The sequence below is a fragment of the Globicephala melas genome, chromosome 5, assembly GCF_963455315.2.
Source record: "Globicephala melas chromosome 5, mGloMel1.2, whole genome shotgun sequence".
In the NCBI taxonomy this organism is placed as follows: Eukaryota; Metazoa; Chordata; class Mammalia; order Artiodactyla; family Delphinidae; genus Globicephala; species Globicephala melas.
The window spans coordinates 66,227,754-66,245,174 of NC_083318.1; the positions used below are offsets into that span (position 1 = coordinate 66,227,754).

Here is a 17,421-nt window from a genome sequence, read left to right on the forward strand (position 1 = left end):
CTGCAATGGGAGGAAGCCAGTTAAAATAGCAGTGAGGGTGAACAGGCAAAGAGAGAGATTGCGCCAGCATCCCGGAAACTCTCTTGGGTGCCTGTGTATTGTGGAGGGATCTAAAAGGTCCCTCATACTGAATGGAGCAACATGGAAAACGGTTGATGATGCTGGCTGGCGGGCTTTCTGTGTTGAGGGTGATTTACCCTGTAGCCAAGGGCCAGGGGTGCACCACGGCCCAAGACAAGCTAGACCTGAGGCAGGGGGTAGGAGGGGTGGGGGCAGGGTGGGGATATTCGTAGCCCCGGTGAGAGCCAAGGCCAGGAAAGGGACAATACCTCATGCGCTTGCCAACTACACACTTCTTCAGTGGACCAGCGCCCCGGCGAAAGGTAACGGTGAAGATCTGGAGAACTATGTGCATTCCAGACTCTCTCTCCTGTCCTGGAGAGCTGAAGCAAGCAGCTTCTCTCCTCCACCCCTTACAGTAAGGGGGAGGACGAGGGGCCAAAACAACCCTGAGAAAGAGATGAACTGCAACTGAATAAATAACTCAGAGGAAGCAGTCTTAAACTGGAAGAGCCTGATACCTTTACTTAACTGCTTTAAATCCATGCATGACTCCTACCCATCCTCCCGCCGCATGCATACCTAGCAAGGTCAGGACTGAAGGAGCAGTTATGGAAAACGGGCAGCCACCTTTACTTAGAACACAGGAATAATAATGTGCTAAATATTTTGATTCTTCTGTTTTATTCAGCGTTGTGATGCAGTTTTGTTCTAAGTGGTGACTTTCAAATGTTTTGATCATACCCCTCTGTAAAAAAAAAAAATTTATATCCCTGTCTAGAACATATATACTTACACAGATGCCTGAAATAAAATGGTGGGAAATCAAACTTACCTTTACTATGGTGACATACTCTCTATTTTGTATTCTATTCTTTTATTTATTTATTTATTTGTGGTACGTGGGCCTCTCACTGTTGTGGCTTCTCCCGTTGCGGAGCACAGGCTCCGGGTGCGCAAGCCCAGCGGCCATGGCTCACGGGCCCAGCCGCTCCGCGGCATGTGGGATCTTCCCAGACCGGGGCATGAACCCGTGTCCCCTGCATCGGCAGACAGACTCTCAACCACTGTGCCACCAGGGAAGCCCTCTATTCTATCTTTTAACAAATGCCATTTATGTCCCTGTAAATTGATTTCATGATCCACTCAATATGTTGTGACCGACAGCTTGGAATGTACAGTCCTAAAGGCCTAATGAGGTAAATAAAATATTTGTCCCTTCACGATATAGCCACAGGTGCTGTGCTTTCATATCATTCTATTTTGATAATTTTACCGCCCCCCTAATTGCAGGCAGCAGTAATTTATTAAAGCTGTCTCCATAATATTTATTGTAGTAGTCAAGATGCTTTCAATTATATATGATCAAAACCCAACCCAAACTGGCTTAAGCCCAAAGTGAATGTATTGTCTCGTGTTAACAGAGAAGATCAGGATATGGCAAGCTTCAAGCACAGCTGGATCCGGGACTCAAACATTTTAGGTTTCTCCCTTTGATTCTTCTCTTGCCTCTGTGAGTTGGCCTTATTCTCAGTTAGGCCTTCTCTACAAGATAAGGATCATGTCTTCGACTGCCCCAAGCAAACATCTCCAGTGTTCACACTCTACAAATAAGGGAAGCCCTCTGCAAATCTCATGGAACGATTCTGATTGGCCATGCTTGAGTCAAGTGCACACCCCTGAACCAATCACAGAGTCCAGGAAGACAGGAATTCTTATTGCTTCACTAAGGTCTCATGCCCAACCCTTAGCCAGGAGTGGAGTGCCATGATTGACAGTTCTTCCAGGCTCACGTGGAATGGGGGAAAGTGGGTTACGTTATTAGACTAGGGGGAGGAATTCTACTCAGGCAAAGTGAAAAATCAAGAGGATAGATAGAGTACATATAGGAAGATAGGCCCTGTGTGAGGGTGTAAACCACTCTCATCAATAAAATAAGCTAAATTTAGTACCAGACTCTGTAAATTTTTCTTTTGCGGTACGCGGGCCTCTCACTGTTGTGGTCTCTCCCATTGCGGAGCACAGGCTCCAGACACGCAGGCTCAGCGGCCATGGCTCACAGGCCCAGCCGCTCCGCAGCATGTAGGATCTTCCCAGACCGGGGCACGAACCCATGTCCCCTGCATCGGCAGGCAGACTCTCAACCACTGCGCCACCAGGGAAGCCCTGTAAATTTTTCTGTCATCTTAGGAAGACAAGACTGCTGTGTTACAGGGTGGGAGCAGTGAAGATTATTTCCTGGATTTCCCCTGTCTTCAAGAGGGCTGAGGTTGCCAAATAGCTAAGTTCTAGATAGAAGACGCAGAATGGCACATAAACTAAAGAAATACTGAACCTTAGTTTTTTAAATACTAAACTGGAATAACCATGCAGACTGCTACAAATGTCGTCTCTACTTCAAGCCCAGTTCATGTGGAGAAGCCAAAAAAAGATGCCAAGGATGAGTTTTCTTCTTGTCCTTGATTACAAAAAATATGTTAAAGAAATATAAAGTGGAGGGATTGTACAGAATGAATGGTTGCATAAAATCAGATGGCGGAACAGACAAAGCAGAAAGAATTCCAAAGCACAGTTCTGAGGATAAGATGAAGGGCACATTACAGAGATGACACTGTTGACCCATTTGCTGTAGGAGTGTGTAACACTGAGTTCATTTCCCCTGCTGCATATGGATTGTGTCTGTTACATCCAATTTCTTTGGCTGGTGCCCTCAAACAACTCACAGCAGGTGTTTGCCAGCCAAGGTCAAGTGTGCATTCTGTATTCCTGAGACAGTGGAAACCTAGTTGACCCACAGGGGTGGAAATTAGGACCTTTGCCTCATTGACCCTTATGTTACCCACAGAGCTAACAAACTACAGGCTATTTAAATAAAGGAGAAAACTTAAAAGATACCTTTGACAGCCATTGTATAGCAGCTCTCAAAAGAATTCCGTATGATTTACAAACTTTAAGGGTGACAAAATTTTTCAAAACATTCTGTGTGGCTGGTAAGGATAAGAAGAGGCATAAGAAAAGAAGACAAGCACCCTCTGTGTTTTCTTTCTCCTCTGTAAACCTTCCCCCCACCAAAAGAGCACATGGCCGCCAAGCAGCAACTCACCATTTTTTCCAGGATCAGTTCGCTTTCCGTGCTGCTCTAAACCCTGCTGAAAGCCAGCTCCTTGGGGAGCCCCAGGAATTGGGGCTAGCCTCTCTTCAGTCTGCAAGCACTGGGAAGGAAACGCCCCTTGCTGAGAAAGGGGTCCCGTTGGTGGGGGGAGGAATCCATTTACTGTCAAGTAAGTTTCGGTTAAATACGGACGCCAATTAATTTAATTTATATTTCTGCATGAAAAATATCATTCTATTATACATGCACTGAAAGGATGCCAGGAGCCCAGGTTAATAAATTACATCTCTACTGACATAATATAGAATCACAGACTAATCGGAGACTTATTAAATGCCCACCTGTGCTTGGGGCTACACCTTGTAGAAATCTAGCTGCAATAAGGTCTGTCCAGCAGGGCCTGTCCCTACCCTGTGATCATCTGACACCACCCTTATTCCCTCTTCTCCTAGCTTTAGTGCGTGTCTCAGGAGAACGACTCCAAAAATGAATAATCAATATTCAATTGCCGGTGGTTATGAATGGGCACATTGAATGAATAAGGGAATGGATGATGGAGAACTGTAAATTACCCACTCAAATTAATCAGGGCAGAGGCCTATACTCGTTAGCAGGAAACGTGCCATGATTATTTCACTATAGATTCAAACCAGCTGGTAGTAGGTAATATCTACTGGTTCTGAAGCCCTTACTCTGAGCCAGACTTGCTATATGTTTTATTTTGAATCCTTACAAAAATCCTGCAAGGTAGGGGTTACTCCCTCCCACTCCCCTCATTTTAGAGACAGGGAAGCTGAGGTTTCAGCAGTGGAAATGACCCTGCTGAAGGTCAGGTGATCAAAAAGAGGCACACGCAAGCCCAGACTTGTCTGACTCAAAACTGGAATGTTCTTTCTACTGTGCTGGCTGATTTTCTCTACATCACAGTTCTAGTCTCTTGGACAAGTGTCACCACTGTCTCCATGAGGGACTGGCTGGCGACTGCCCTATTCTAGGCAGTGCTGATACTCTGGACTGTTCTTGATGAGCTATGTTTACAGTTAAATCACCAGGAGTTCACTCTACGAATATCCCCTGCCCTGGAAATTCACCCTGCTCGCCACTGACCCAGCTCCGAGATATTCAACTTGCTGCAGCTTTATACGGTAGTGAGGCGGGTGTCTCGATTGTCACAAGTCCTCAGCCAGTTGTCTATTGTCTACAGTCAGTTACACTCAACATTTACTGAGCACTCACCATGTATCAGGTGTTCCGCTAGGTCCCAGGATACAAGAATGAAAAAGGAGAAGGAGAAACCAATGGAGAAGAAGATAGATGCCCTATCACAGAATTACCATGAGGTATGGTAAGTGCTTAGAATTATTGAAGGAAATTAGTCATTTCATCATTTATGCAACCATTCACTATTCCCTTTATGACTATTTATTTTCTGAGTCCCTGGGATGTGCCAGGCAACAGGTCCACTCTCTCATGCGTGAGCCAGGGCTCTGGTGGAGGCCACCAGCCTGAATCTGCCCACCCCCTCCTTCATCCCATCCCAGACTCCATCTTGCACTGCAGGGGCCTCTCATGTCCATGTCTGGACATCCTAGCCTGCCTTTACAAGTTTTTAACCATCTCCCCCTAGAACCACTTATGACCTGGAACAAGCTTTTGCGAACCCTAGAAGCCAGCTTGGGTCTGTTTGGGTAGGGAGTGCTGGGGTCTTAAGGCCCAGAGAGTGGTAAAGAAAGGGAGGAAACGGGCTTTGGGTGGGCCAGTCCCGTTGGCTGTATTCATTCATTCCCCTGTGGGTAAGGGCAAGGGCAGAGAAGGCCCAGAGGGGTACAGAGGATGGGCCTCAGACCAGCAGCCTCTGCATCACCTGGAAACATGTTGGAAATGCAGAATCTCAGGCCCCTCCCCAGACGCTGGGAATCAAAATCTGCATCTTAACACGCCAGGTGATCCTTGCGCACTTGTGGTTTGAGAAACACTGCTCTAAGGGCCCTATGTCTAATCCCCTCTTCACAAACGAAGAGTCTGGGGCTAAGGAACAGGGCGGAGGGAGGGGCACAGCTTGGGGCTGGGCTGCTGGGGTCTGAGAGTACACATCTGGGCACCTTGTATTCTCTAGTGGTGAATAAGTGCCAACGCAAATTTGAGAAAAAATACCTTTTCAGTAACTCCGATTGACAGGTTCCTGGATTAAGAGATTTCTAGTGAGTGATCCAAGCAAGAGGATTCTATTACGTCACAGGCGAAGTAATTAAAGGAAGGTTAGTGATAATACTTCACTCCAGGAAGAAACTGGAGGGAGGGCTGAGAAACTTTTGTTTTCTATTTTATTTCTGGATCCAGTGCACTTAAGCTGGAGGAGATTTCCATAGCCAAAGTTAATTGTCCTTTTTTTACTTATTTATTCCCTACTGCATTCCATTGGCCTTTTCTCCCCCTTTCCTTAGGGCATTTTAGTTCCCCACCCTTTCTGATGTATCCATTTGGTCCTGTTTTTCTTCACTTCTCAGCATTTGCTTTTCTTAAGTCTTTCACTCTTCTCCAAACAACGTAAAACAAAGAGAAGTGAATGGGACAAGGTTGAAAAATATGGCCCGGTGCCAGTTTTATGCTGCTACCGATTCCCATCTACTAAAAATGGTTTTAAAAATGTAATTTTTATTCCTGTATAAAAATAGAAAGAATTGCATTTCCATTTTGCCAGTACCCTTCACCCAGTGACAATTATCAACATATTGTCAGTTGTGCTTCAGATTCTCTATCCTATCTTCACATCTCCATTTCTCCCCTCCCTCCCTCCCTCTCTTTCTTCCTCCCTCCACTCTCCTTCTCTGTCTTTTCTTCTCCATATCCTCCTTCCCCCTCCTTCTTTCTCTCCCCCTCTCCCCTCCCCCCACTCTCTCTCTTTTTCTGGTGTTTATTAAAACAAATCCCAGACATCATATCATTTAACTCATTTCCTATAGCATTTCCCGGAGGCCGTGAGGGCCACAAGAGAATGTAAGCTGAGGAAATGATCTCTTATGATTGCGTTCTTCACCAAAATATGGAATTTGTGTTACTGAGATAAGGGAAGATATAGAATTTCTTAAAACCTCGGCATAATACCCCAGATGGTGCAGATTGTATTTTCCATCTCCATGTCCTCTCCCTAGAGTCTTTGAGGGGGGTCTATAAGGACTTTTTAATCTTCCTTTACTATGAAAGTAGTAACACAATAACAGCAACCTTGGATGTTTATAAACCTAAAAAGAAGGGTATGTTCTCTTCCTGTTTGCAAACAGCATTCTGAGAGCATCACTTTTGCAGTATAAACCTGTCAGTGTAGAACTTGAGGAGATCTTCTATGACAATGAACCAAACACACTCCCCGCCCCAACCCTGTGCAAGCCCCCAGAGCTGATTGTTGTGATGGTATAAAGTTGCTTCAGATCAGGACCTAGATAAGAAAGCATGGCGTACAGTTGCTTTAATGTTCACACACATCAGATCTAAGGAGTATCAAGTACTTTGGAGGTTTGGTTATTTTCCATTAGTAAATATCCAACTAAATTTGAGTAAAATGTCTTCTAAATGAGTCAAACAGACAGGACTTTGAATGAGGGAATTAATTATAGCTCGTATCCTAAGGAAAAGAATCCCACTGTGGCAGAGAGAATGTAATTAATGGGAGGTAAGTGCCAACAAATCATTCCCTAAAATATTAATGCTATCAAAGAACAGCTGGATAATGAGAGAAACTTGACCCTTGGGGGACTAGCAGAGGTTGCTGTAGAACTTTAGGTAGTTGTGATGTCATGGAATTCCTCTAAATTTAACAAGAATAATATTAAGAGGTGTGGTTCTGGGAAAGTTATTAGCAGTAAACATGTTTTTGTAGTTTTATCATCTTATTACGATCATTATATCTCATTGTTTCTGTGGCTCTGCATGACTTTCCTCCTTAATTGCTCAGGGTTTATACAATCCAAACAGCACTCCTTAAAAAAAAACAAGAAAAACACACCAAAAAAACCCCTTTACGGTGCTTTGTGACCACCTAGAGGGGTGGGATGGGGAGGGTGGGAGGGAGACGCAAGAGGGAGGAGATATGGGGATATCTGTATATGTATAGCTGATTCACTTTGTTATAAAGCGGAAACTAACACACCATTGTAAAGCAATTATACTCCAATAAAGATGTTAAAAAAAACCCAACAACCTTTAGGGCTGGCAAGGATTTTTTTTTGTACGTAAAAACAGAGTACCTAAGAAATTTCTGCAAAAACAATTTCTCATATGCTTAAGTTCTTTAAGTCAAGAAAAACTGTCTCATTGTGGATAAAAGTCTGAACTTAATTTGGTTTTACTTAATAACATATTATTGTCCCAAGAAATATCTAAGGAAGCAATAAAATATTTACACAGTTCTATTTAACATCTGAAATGTTGGGCATTATTTTTACATTCTCATAAATAAATGCTAATCCCAATATTTAAAATCAGAAATCAGAAGTGATTATTTACTTGGAATATCCTTGAGCATACATTTTAAAACAGAAACCGTTTCATTCAGAGTTAAAAAAAAAAAAAAAGAAATATGCTTCTGTGAACGAACTCGGACCCTCGGGAAGCCGCGGGCTTGGTGAACGCTTTTGACCGCACACTTTTACGGCTGGTGCGCGGCAGACTTTGTCTTCTTTCACTCAACTTGCCAACAGCTAAATCAGTGACACGGGCATTCAGCGTGTTTGACAAATAGGTGGAGATACGCGGGACATATTCACACGTACGAATAAACGATGACAGGAAGTTCAGGATGCCGTAAAAATAAATTCTTGAGTTGAGCCCAGGTTTCACATAACGCCAGTTTCATAAGGCACTTACGCCGCCAAAGGAGCAGTGCCCCTGAAAATAGCACACGGGGGACACATCATTTAAATAAATGTGTTTCTTTGCCCGAACAGAAGTTCAGATCTGCTCAATTATCATTAATTTTGTTCTTTTATTTCTTTTGCGGGCGCGAATGGAGAAGTCGTGCTCTTTGAGGTTTTGCGAGCTGCCCTCGGCAGGCGGAGGTGACCGGCGATTCTTCGCCCGGTGGCGTTCGGGTTAGGGGGGCGGGGGAGAGTGCGAGTGTGTGTACATTTGTGAAAATGTGCCGTCCCTTCTGGAAAAAGTGGAAACTTAGGTGGAAAACTCAGCGCAGATGTGGGCGGGCCCTAGAAAGTATGCTATCCGCCCAGAACCCTCAGAACAGGTGTCCCAGGAACGAGGCCAGATCTGTGCAACAGACGACAGAAGATTGTACAAACCCCAGTTACCGAGTTCGTTTTTGATTACATCCCTAAAAAGCAAAGCCCTGGTCTCCACCCGCGCGCTAACGCGCGTGGATAGATGCAGAGACCCGGCGGCCCTGGCCCTCTGCGGAGTTTGCTGGGCTGTGCGAGAGCTGGAAGGTGTGCGTGGAGAGGGCCTGATGCCCCAGGTTTAGGGTAGAGTCCTGGGGGAGCGTGCTGGGCGGGGGTGGCCCGGAAAGGCGGAGGGGGGCGCGCGAACCAGAGGGCGCACAGGACCGGCGGTCGCGCCGCGCCCGCTGTGATTAGCCCCGGCGGCGCGCCCCGGAGGCGGACTCTTAACCCTCGCTCTCTCCCCCTCCCTCTTCCTTTTTAAAGGACGCCGTGGAGGCAGAGCTGTCAGCAACCGGGAGGCCGTTTGTACTTGGCCGCGGCCAGGCGGACTCCAGCTCCCGTGACAGACAGGGGCGGGGGGCAGGGGGGGCCGCCTGTCCCGGGGCTCCGCACGAGGGCATCTCCCATCCTCCTGCCTTCGGGCTCCGCTCTGGACCCGGCAACGGACGCAAGTCGGGGTACTGCGCGGCCCGGGAGTTGCCAGACCCGGGCGCGATGGCTCCTTTGAGGAGTGGGGCGGTAGGTGGCCGAGGGCTGGGCGCGCCCCTCGCGCCGGGAGCGTTATGAGCCGGGCAAAGGGCCGCTGCAGCAGCCCCAGCCTCAGCCTCGGCCGGCGCCTTCCGCCGGCCCTTGCCCACTCGCCCCCGCGCACCATGCCGACCCCCGGCCTGTGGAGCCCGCCGTGCAGCCCCTTCCTTCTCTCTGGCCCCCGCTAAACCTCGCGGGAGTGGCCTTGGCCGCCGGGGCAGCTGCCCAGGCCGCGCCCCGGGGGGAGGCGGAACCGCGGGGCGCCCGGAGCCCCGGCTCAGCCCTTCGCTCTCCAGCCGCGTGCCCCTCTCGGCCGCCCAGCGCGTCCGCGGCGATGGGAGCGCTGCTGGCGCTCTGCCTCCTCTTGGGCTGGCTGCGCGGGGGTCCGGCGGACGCCCAGCAGTCCGGAGAGTACTGCCACGGCTGGGTGGACGTGCAGGGCAACTACCACGAGGGCTTCCAGTGCCCGGAGGATTTCGACACGCTGGACGCCACCATCTGCTGCGGATCGTGCGCGCTGCGCTACTGCTGCGCCGCGGCCGACGCCAGGCTGGAGCAGGGCGGCTGCACCAATGACCGCGGCGAGCTGGAGCACCCCGGCATCACGGCGCGTGAGTGCGGGCCCACGGGGGGCAGACCCCGCCCGGCCGCCCGGGCTGCCGTGTGTGCCGGCCGGTGTGCGCGCGGACAGGCGCGCCAGGCTTTCCCGGGTCTGAGCAAAGGGGAGGCTAGAGGTGGGAGGATCAAGGGAGGAGTGGGTGGTCGCGTTTCAGGTCGGGCCCTATTCCTTTGCAGTCCCGATTCCCGCCACAAGCGGTTTCCGCGGGTCTGCCCAAGAGAAAAATTTCAAGGGACAGTGAGGACCACGGAGCTTGCATCCGGTGACCCCGGGGAAGAGAGCGGGAGCCTCGGGCGCTCGCGACATTGCAGACAAGGGCTGTAGGGGCAGCGCAAGGCTGGACTTGGGTTTTAAAGGACGGTGAGGGTGCCTCAGCGCGCGCCCTGGGCGCTCCGGGAGCTTTGAGAAGTGGCCATGGCGCAGGGAACGCAACTCTTGGGGCGCGCTTATCTGTAGCCTCACGGGCGTAAGGAACTTAAGACACTTTTTTTTTTTGGTGGCCTTTTGGTAGCGTTTCTAAGTCGCTGCCCTATTCTCCCGACTTCCTTTCATTTCTCTGCATCGAATTACCCTCTCCGGCCCACCCCCTATTGTCACGCTTTTCAGAAATGCCCAGGTCCTCCAGCTGGAGATTTAGAAACCGGGGTCGCAGGGGTTTCCCCGCCCCCTATTCTCACATCGGAAAACGCGGGTCAAATTTCCACTAACTTCAGAGCGGAATAAATCACGATCCCAGCAGAGAGATTTTACACCTTAAAAAAAAAAAAAAAAAAAGTTTTCCACCTGAATCGGAACTTCAGGGCAACCCTTTAGAGCTACAGGCGATGGTTTTATGGCCGGGAAACCGGAGGAGCGGGCGGAGCTAAGGGCCGCGACACCCCAGAACTCCGGAGCGGAGGTCTGAGACCGGCAAAAGACGGTCCCTGGGAAAGACGGGGAGAGGCTGGAGAGGTAATTGATGGCGCTGGAGCCCCGGTCCCCCTGAGACTGACAACCCAGAGGAAAGGGGGGCCTGCCCTTCCTTAGAACCCCATTAGACTTCCAAGAAATTTAACTTTGGAGGGCAAAATACCAATCTGCAGGATTGGGGAAGAGGCTTCTGGAAAAAGATGTTCAGTGGAAAGGAGAGAACTCTAGGCCGGCCTGGCCTGTTAGGAAAATACAAACTCTTTCCGTGGCTTTACTCCACTCACCCTGGGGGGCCCGGTTGCTCTCTGCAGAGCAATCGTGAGTGCCCGGCCTCCAGCAGGGACTCCATCCCGGCCTCCTCGGGCGAGCTCTGCAGCAGATGAGGCAGTCTCCTCTCTCACCAAGGCTGGGTGGGATCTGAGGAAGTCTCAGGACCCGTGGCTCTCTTGCTCGCCAGCTTGTAACCTTGGGCAAGTTACTTAACTTCTCTGGGCCTCTTCTCAACTCTAAAATGGGCATATAGCTCTCAGAGGAGTTAGGTTGCGCATTAAAGGAGTGCATGAATGCTTAGCAAGGTGCCGAGTAAGTAGTTCGTCCCTTTAGACTTGCCTTCCACAGGGCGCTGGGAAATGGGGCAGAGTGGGTGAGCTTACACCCAGGAGCCCACAGATCTCGGGGTGGATAGTTACCTGTCGCTCATTGCCTGGGTGTCTTTGGGAAAGTCAACAACTCTCCAATGTGCTTCCACATCTGGAAAACAGAGAGTATCACGCCCACCTCACCGGGTCTCCGTGAATCCGACAATAAATACGAAAGAGCCAGGCACACAGTAGGGCCTGTCAGCGCAGGCTTGCTTTCATCTACCTCTAAGCCAGAGGTTTGCATCCAAGCGTGGCTCTATCAGGCAGGGGACACACCTGGAGCAGTGCCCCGGGGGTGCCTCCGGGGTAGGAAATTTTATGTCTGCCTTATGTAGAGAAGGAAACTGGGGTTAACTCTGATTAACTCCGGGTGCTCTCCCGGAAAGTCTGGGCCACTAACACCAAGAACTGCATCACGATCTATCCAAGGTTCGGCCTGACCTTCCCAGAATTTGGGTGGGAATTGGGAGGCAGAAGCATGGCAGCTGGAGGAGGCATCCCAAATTGTTTCTGGAAAGAAGTATTCAGAGGTGACAACTTGTGATGCAGTAGGAGACACAGTTAATTGGGGCCCACTCTGGATTTCTTTATCCTGTGCTTTCTGTAGTCTTGTACATTCCCGGGGGTTTCATTTCACAGGCCCAGCTCTCTTTGCTTAGATTGGAGATTCTTGGATAGGATTTTCAGCCTTAGAGCCCTTAAGAGCCCCACCGTGATAAAACTACTAAAACCCAGATTGAAAACCAGTGTTATAGTAACCCCCCAAACTCATCCTTTCCCTCTCCCCAGTGCGTGAACAGGAGGATAGAGTCTGTTCCGACTTCCAGATGTGCAGTGTGATGGCTAATTGCTAACAGAGTCTACAGTATCAGTTTGCTTCCTCCCTGCTAGGAACAAGAATATTCCATCATCACAGTTTGCACTTCAGAGGTTGCCAGTCACAGGCTCTGAGAAGCTGGGCTGACAAGGGTGGTGATGTGGACCTCCCACCTCCCACCCCCAAGCAGCCCAGAGTTTGGGAGACTCTAGTCCCAGCATCTGTGCCTGTTTTTGCCTTTTAGAGCCTGTGTACGTTCCCTTCCTGATCGTTGGCTCCATCTTCATCGCCTTCATCGTTCTGGGCTCTTTAGTGGCTGTTTATTGCTGCACCTGCTTGAGACCCAAGGAGCCCTCGCAGCAGCCAATCCGCTTCTCGCTCCGCACCTATCAGACGGAGACCCTTCCCATGATCCTGACCTCCACGAACCTCAGGGCACCTTCCAGGCAGTCCAGCACAGCCACCAGCTCCAGCTCCACAGGGGGCTCCATCCGAAGGTTCTCCTTTGCCAGGGCAGAGCCAGGCTGCCTGGTGCCCTCACCACCCCCGCCTTATACCACAGGCCACCCAATCCACCTGACCCAACCGTCCGGTTTCCTGGTGTCACCCCAGTACTTTGCTTACCCACTCCAGCAGGAACCACCACTGCCTGGGAAGAGCTGTCCAGACTTCAGTTCCAGTTGACAGGCCATGCATGGCTACAGATCCACCGCGTAGTGCAACGGCAGACCCACGGACGCTGCTGCCACGGCCACCAGGATTTCTGAGGAAATTTCCCTTGAACCCAGCAATGTCATGGAGAAAAGCGCAAGGAAAATACAGCACCTTCTAATCTTGAGGTTCCTGGCTCCAGTCGCAGAATGGCTGTTAGAGAATCGCTTTCTGTCTTTGAAAACATGGTGACTATTACATTTCAATTTATGTTACTTTTATTCAAAATAGGCAGCAGTCCGACTTTAAAGTTACAAATTGGCTGAAGATGTTTTATTGGACAACTCAGCTATCCTGCTTAGAAAAGGCCTACGTTGTTCTTTTTTCATTATAAGTTGTGTAGTGAGTGATAATACAAATATATATATAAATAAACCAAGAAATATACCTGATTGTAATTATTGAAGGTTCACTTAAAAATTAATTGCTAAGTAAACTGAGGGGACAGTGAACAACCTATTTATAATTTGGGGAGCAACTTAACTGTGAATAATATTAGCATCATGGGAACAGTTACTTTTTAAATTAATAGCTAAATTTTGTTTAAAATATAAGAGCGTCTTGAGAATACAAGATTTCAATAACCACATGAGAAGTTTAACATTTTACATATTTACTTAGATATTCATTGTAACAGAGATCTTTTGTAAAAGCGTTTCCCCCACCCACCCGAGGGAGTATTTATTGCAGACTTTTTGTTCAGCAACATTTAGTGTTTAAATGAAAGTTGGACAGTTGGGTCTTAAAACATTTATTTGTAAAATGACTTATGTACAAATGTAAAGATTTGTAATTTAATGTATTTACCACATTGACGGTACTAATTAGTAGTCGCACTGTAATTTTTTATGTTAATAATAAGTGTGGAGTTCAAAGTCCAGCTTTGGCTATAATCATCTGATATTATGTATCTTAAGTGCCACTGAATTCCATGTCTGATGACTAAATATTTGGGCATATATATATCCTGCTGGATTAGAATAAATAAAATCTTTTATGTTTTCGTGAAATCTCTTTGAAAGTTTAGATCAAAGTGCTTCATTTTATCGTCTTAATGATACTCTTTGCTATTCAATAAAAGGAAATGTCTTTGCCTAACACTTCATAATTTGAAATGAAAAAAATCCTACACTGATTTTGAATTGCGTTAGAAAGCTATTTTCTGCAGCGGGACTCCTGAAAGCAGCCAAGGAAGTGAATTTTTATGGAGGTATCAGCCTGTGGGCTTCAGCCCTCGGATGTGTTATTTGCATAGATTTAAAACTTGGGACATTTCTCATAAGAATCTGAGTTTTGGCTTCTCGTGGCAGGAAAAGGTGCGGCACCAAGGGTCCTGCTCTGGCAGGGGGTCAGGAGGTCCTTTTCAGAGAGGACAGTTGCCTTTTGCCAGCCTCCTGCCCGGTCTCCCCGACCTGGCTCATCTCCTTCAGTTTTGTTGCCTCCTGTCCCTTACGGATGTCCTTTGAAAACCCAGGTTTATATGAATTCATACCATCATATGACATCCTCAACAGCTCTTGTCAAATACAGCTACTTAGAGGTGGAAGTCTGACCTAGGGAAAGTCATCTGGCCTTGCCCTTTGCTTTCTAGTTGAGGAAACAAGTTGGAAGATACTATGCCTTTGCCCACTCTGATGGCAGAGGAGCTCTGACTTCTAGTCCCCTGCTTTCAATTAACAGTGGCCTGACTTCCAGGTATCCCAGGATAGCCCCAATAATCCAGGAATAAAGGGAAGGCAGGAAGGGAGAGCGGGAAGGAGGGAGGGAGGAAGGAGGGAAGGAGGGAGGGAGGGAGTAAAGGCTGAATGTGAAAGGATAAACATTTGTGAGAAGTTCTGGAACTCACTCCTGTGTTATTAGGCTGGCTTTATTTATGTTTGTTACATTCTGCTCCTTTGATATTTTAAAGTTAATCTTTACTGGGCTTTTATGACCCAAACACTATTCTAAATATTTACATGTACTAACTCATTTTATCTGTAAGCAATGCAACAGGGAGGTATTATAATTCCTATTTTCATAGATTTGGAAACCGAGGCATGCAGGAGTGTAGTAACTAGCCCAAGGTCCCGCAGCTAGTCAGTCCTGGAGCTGTATGCATAACCATATTCAAACAGCAAGGGAACAGGTTTGCTACACTGGCAACTCACACCCCAGAGGCGCTCTGCTGTTAATGTGATGTTTTTTCCAAATGAAGCAAAGTTCGGTCTTCTTTTGATTTGCACAGTTGTTTCATATCTGGAAAATTCAGTGTATGTTAAGGCAGTGGGGAAAACACTCTTTCAGTACGATGGGATTAGGTTTTTCCACCGAAAGGAATGGAGGGACATTTCAAAGTCATGCCCCTGGACGTCAAATCTTTGTTGGGTGGACTGTCCCATGCATTGTAGGATCTCTGAAAAACAGAAGTTCCATATTTTGAAAAGTAGTTATGCAAATAATGGGTAACATTTATTAAGAACCATGTGTGTGCTGTATGGCATGTATCACTTAATCTTCACAAACCGTAAGTCGGGACTATTATCACACCTATTTTGCAGCTAAAGAAAGCAAAGCAGAAAGGTTGAACACTGTGCCCAAGGTCAACAATAACAGAGCCAGGATCTGAACCCAGGCAGTCTGCTTTGAAACTCTACATTAACTTTATGGCATGTACCTAGAAGGCCTAATTTTCTCAGGAAAAAATTATCCAACCTACTTTTCAGAAAATCTATTTGGGGAGGAGTGATTGACTGTAATATGGTACATACCCTGCAGATAGAGGGGATTGTAACCATCAATAGGATTGGTGCTACATTATAAGAACATAGACTAATACAGAGCACAAGTAGAAACACTAGAGGACAAACATTTCTCCCTTTATACCTGAGACACTTGAGAGAGCAGAGGGTGATTTAGATGGATTTTGGAGTCAGAGTGTCTGGGTTAGTTTCCTGGGTCTGTTTCCCATAAGCTGAGTGACTTTGGGCAACTGACTTTACATCACTGTGTCTCAGTTTTCTCATTTGTGAAATGAAGATGTTGATGGTACCCTATTGCTGAGGGTTGTCTTGACGAATCAGAAGTCAGAAGCACTCTCAAATCACTTGCAATCTAGAGGGGAGGGAGCTGTGTAGTAAGTCCACGATACACAGTAGAAAGCAGATGAAATATCCCAGCATATAAATGCAGGACTGAGTTCTGTGGGAGGGCAGATCCAACGCTGATTGGAGTGCAGGGGACAGAGAAAATGGCCCGACGGTTTGATAGAGTTAGTCCCTGGTAATCCATGGGCTCCTTCGATACCTGGCCAACTTCTCCTTATTAACTGCGACAGAGCACCCTCCCACCCTGCACTCATGGCCTGTGGATTTATTTTATCATCTGCTTTAGAAAAATGTATTTAATAAATTTGCTTTAAAATGGTTATTCACTCCAAACCCAACACATTGTATTTTTAGTTGTCCAAATGCATAGGTGTTCCCTCTTATTTTCCCACCTGTTTCTTTTTCATTGATGTTATTCTTAGCTATTCCTCATGGTGGAGAATTTGCCAGATTGACTTAAATCTATAGGAAATTTTCTCTCTAAAACCAGATAACCAAAAAGTTTCCTGAAAATATATACAATCACAATTAGGAGTATGATACACTTCACTGGGTCCAGATCAGTTTACCTGTGCATAACCTAAAAAGCTTACTTAGGATATGTTCAGGAAAAATAAGGATTTACTTACTTAACTATTAAGGGAACAAACTGTCCCATATTTTTATGTATAACACTTTCAAAATTGCAATTAAACAGTTATTAATGAAATTATTCGGACAGAGAATTTTTTATTTGAATTGCTGGTTATATAGTTTGTACTTGAAATAAAGACTGAACAGTAAAAAAGATTTCATTTTCCAACAATTTTTATTAGCTTTTTAGTGAAATGATCCAGGTTCGGAAGATCTTTCTTCACTAAAATGAGTGGCTCTGTATTACTGAAATGGAAGGTTTAGGTCTGAGATGCCATAAGCACATAAAAACAAACTTTAAATGGGGATGACGCATTGAATTTATGGGAATGTATTTCAAGTTTGCTGTTTCCTTATGGTGGTATTAGATGACAGTGCTTATTTTAAGGGGGATGGAGTTGAATGTGAAAATATTTGACATAATTCACAGGTAACTTTTCTGAACACTGTTTTGCTGTGGTTTTGCTTGGGCGGGGGGGACCCACACTCAATCGTTGCCCTTGGAAAGGCGGTGGGAAAGGAAGTCGGGCCCCAGACAGCAAAGCACACACTGCCCCTCGCTCTTATGAAACCAGAGGCTGCTCACATTGCTTGCCCAGCGCTTGCCTGTGAACTAATCCTGTTCTAGCAGTTTTCCAAATTGCATTTCAGTTCCTTTTACCGAACAATGGTTATTTTTGATTAAGCTCTTGTCCACGTTTCCAATGTTTCCTGTATTTTTGTCTCACGTGGCAATTTTAGTATCTTCTGGTTTTACTTCCTTCAAATTTTATTAGCTAAATGCGGCCACTTTCTCATATACTTAAAAAATTTCGGTGGGTTTAGAAAACTGAAGACATTCATGCTATGTGAAAGGAAGGAGCTGTGAATTAGCTGTTGACTTAGAGGCCGATTTAAATCTGTAATGAGGACAATCCT

The 17,421-nt window shown here is 46.9% G+C and overlaps 1 protein-coding gene across 1 annotated transcript; it reads left to right on the forward strand.

The window, feature by feature from the left end:
- The first annotated feature begins 9,421 nt into the window (after positions 1-9,421).
- On the forward strand, positions 9,422-13,731 carry SHISA3 (shisa family member 3). The gene is made up of 2 exons (XM_060298767.1): positions 9,422-9,698; positions 12,318-13,731. The coding sequence occupies exons 1-2, from the start codon at positions 9,422-9,424 to the stop codon at positions 12,755-12,757; spliced, it is 717 nt and encodes a 238-aa protein (XP_060154750.1). The 3' UTR covers positions 12,758-13,731.
- Positions 13,732-17,421: the final 3,690 nt, after the last annotated feature.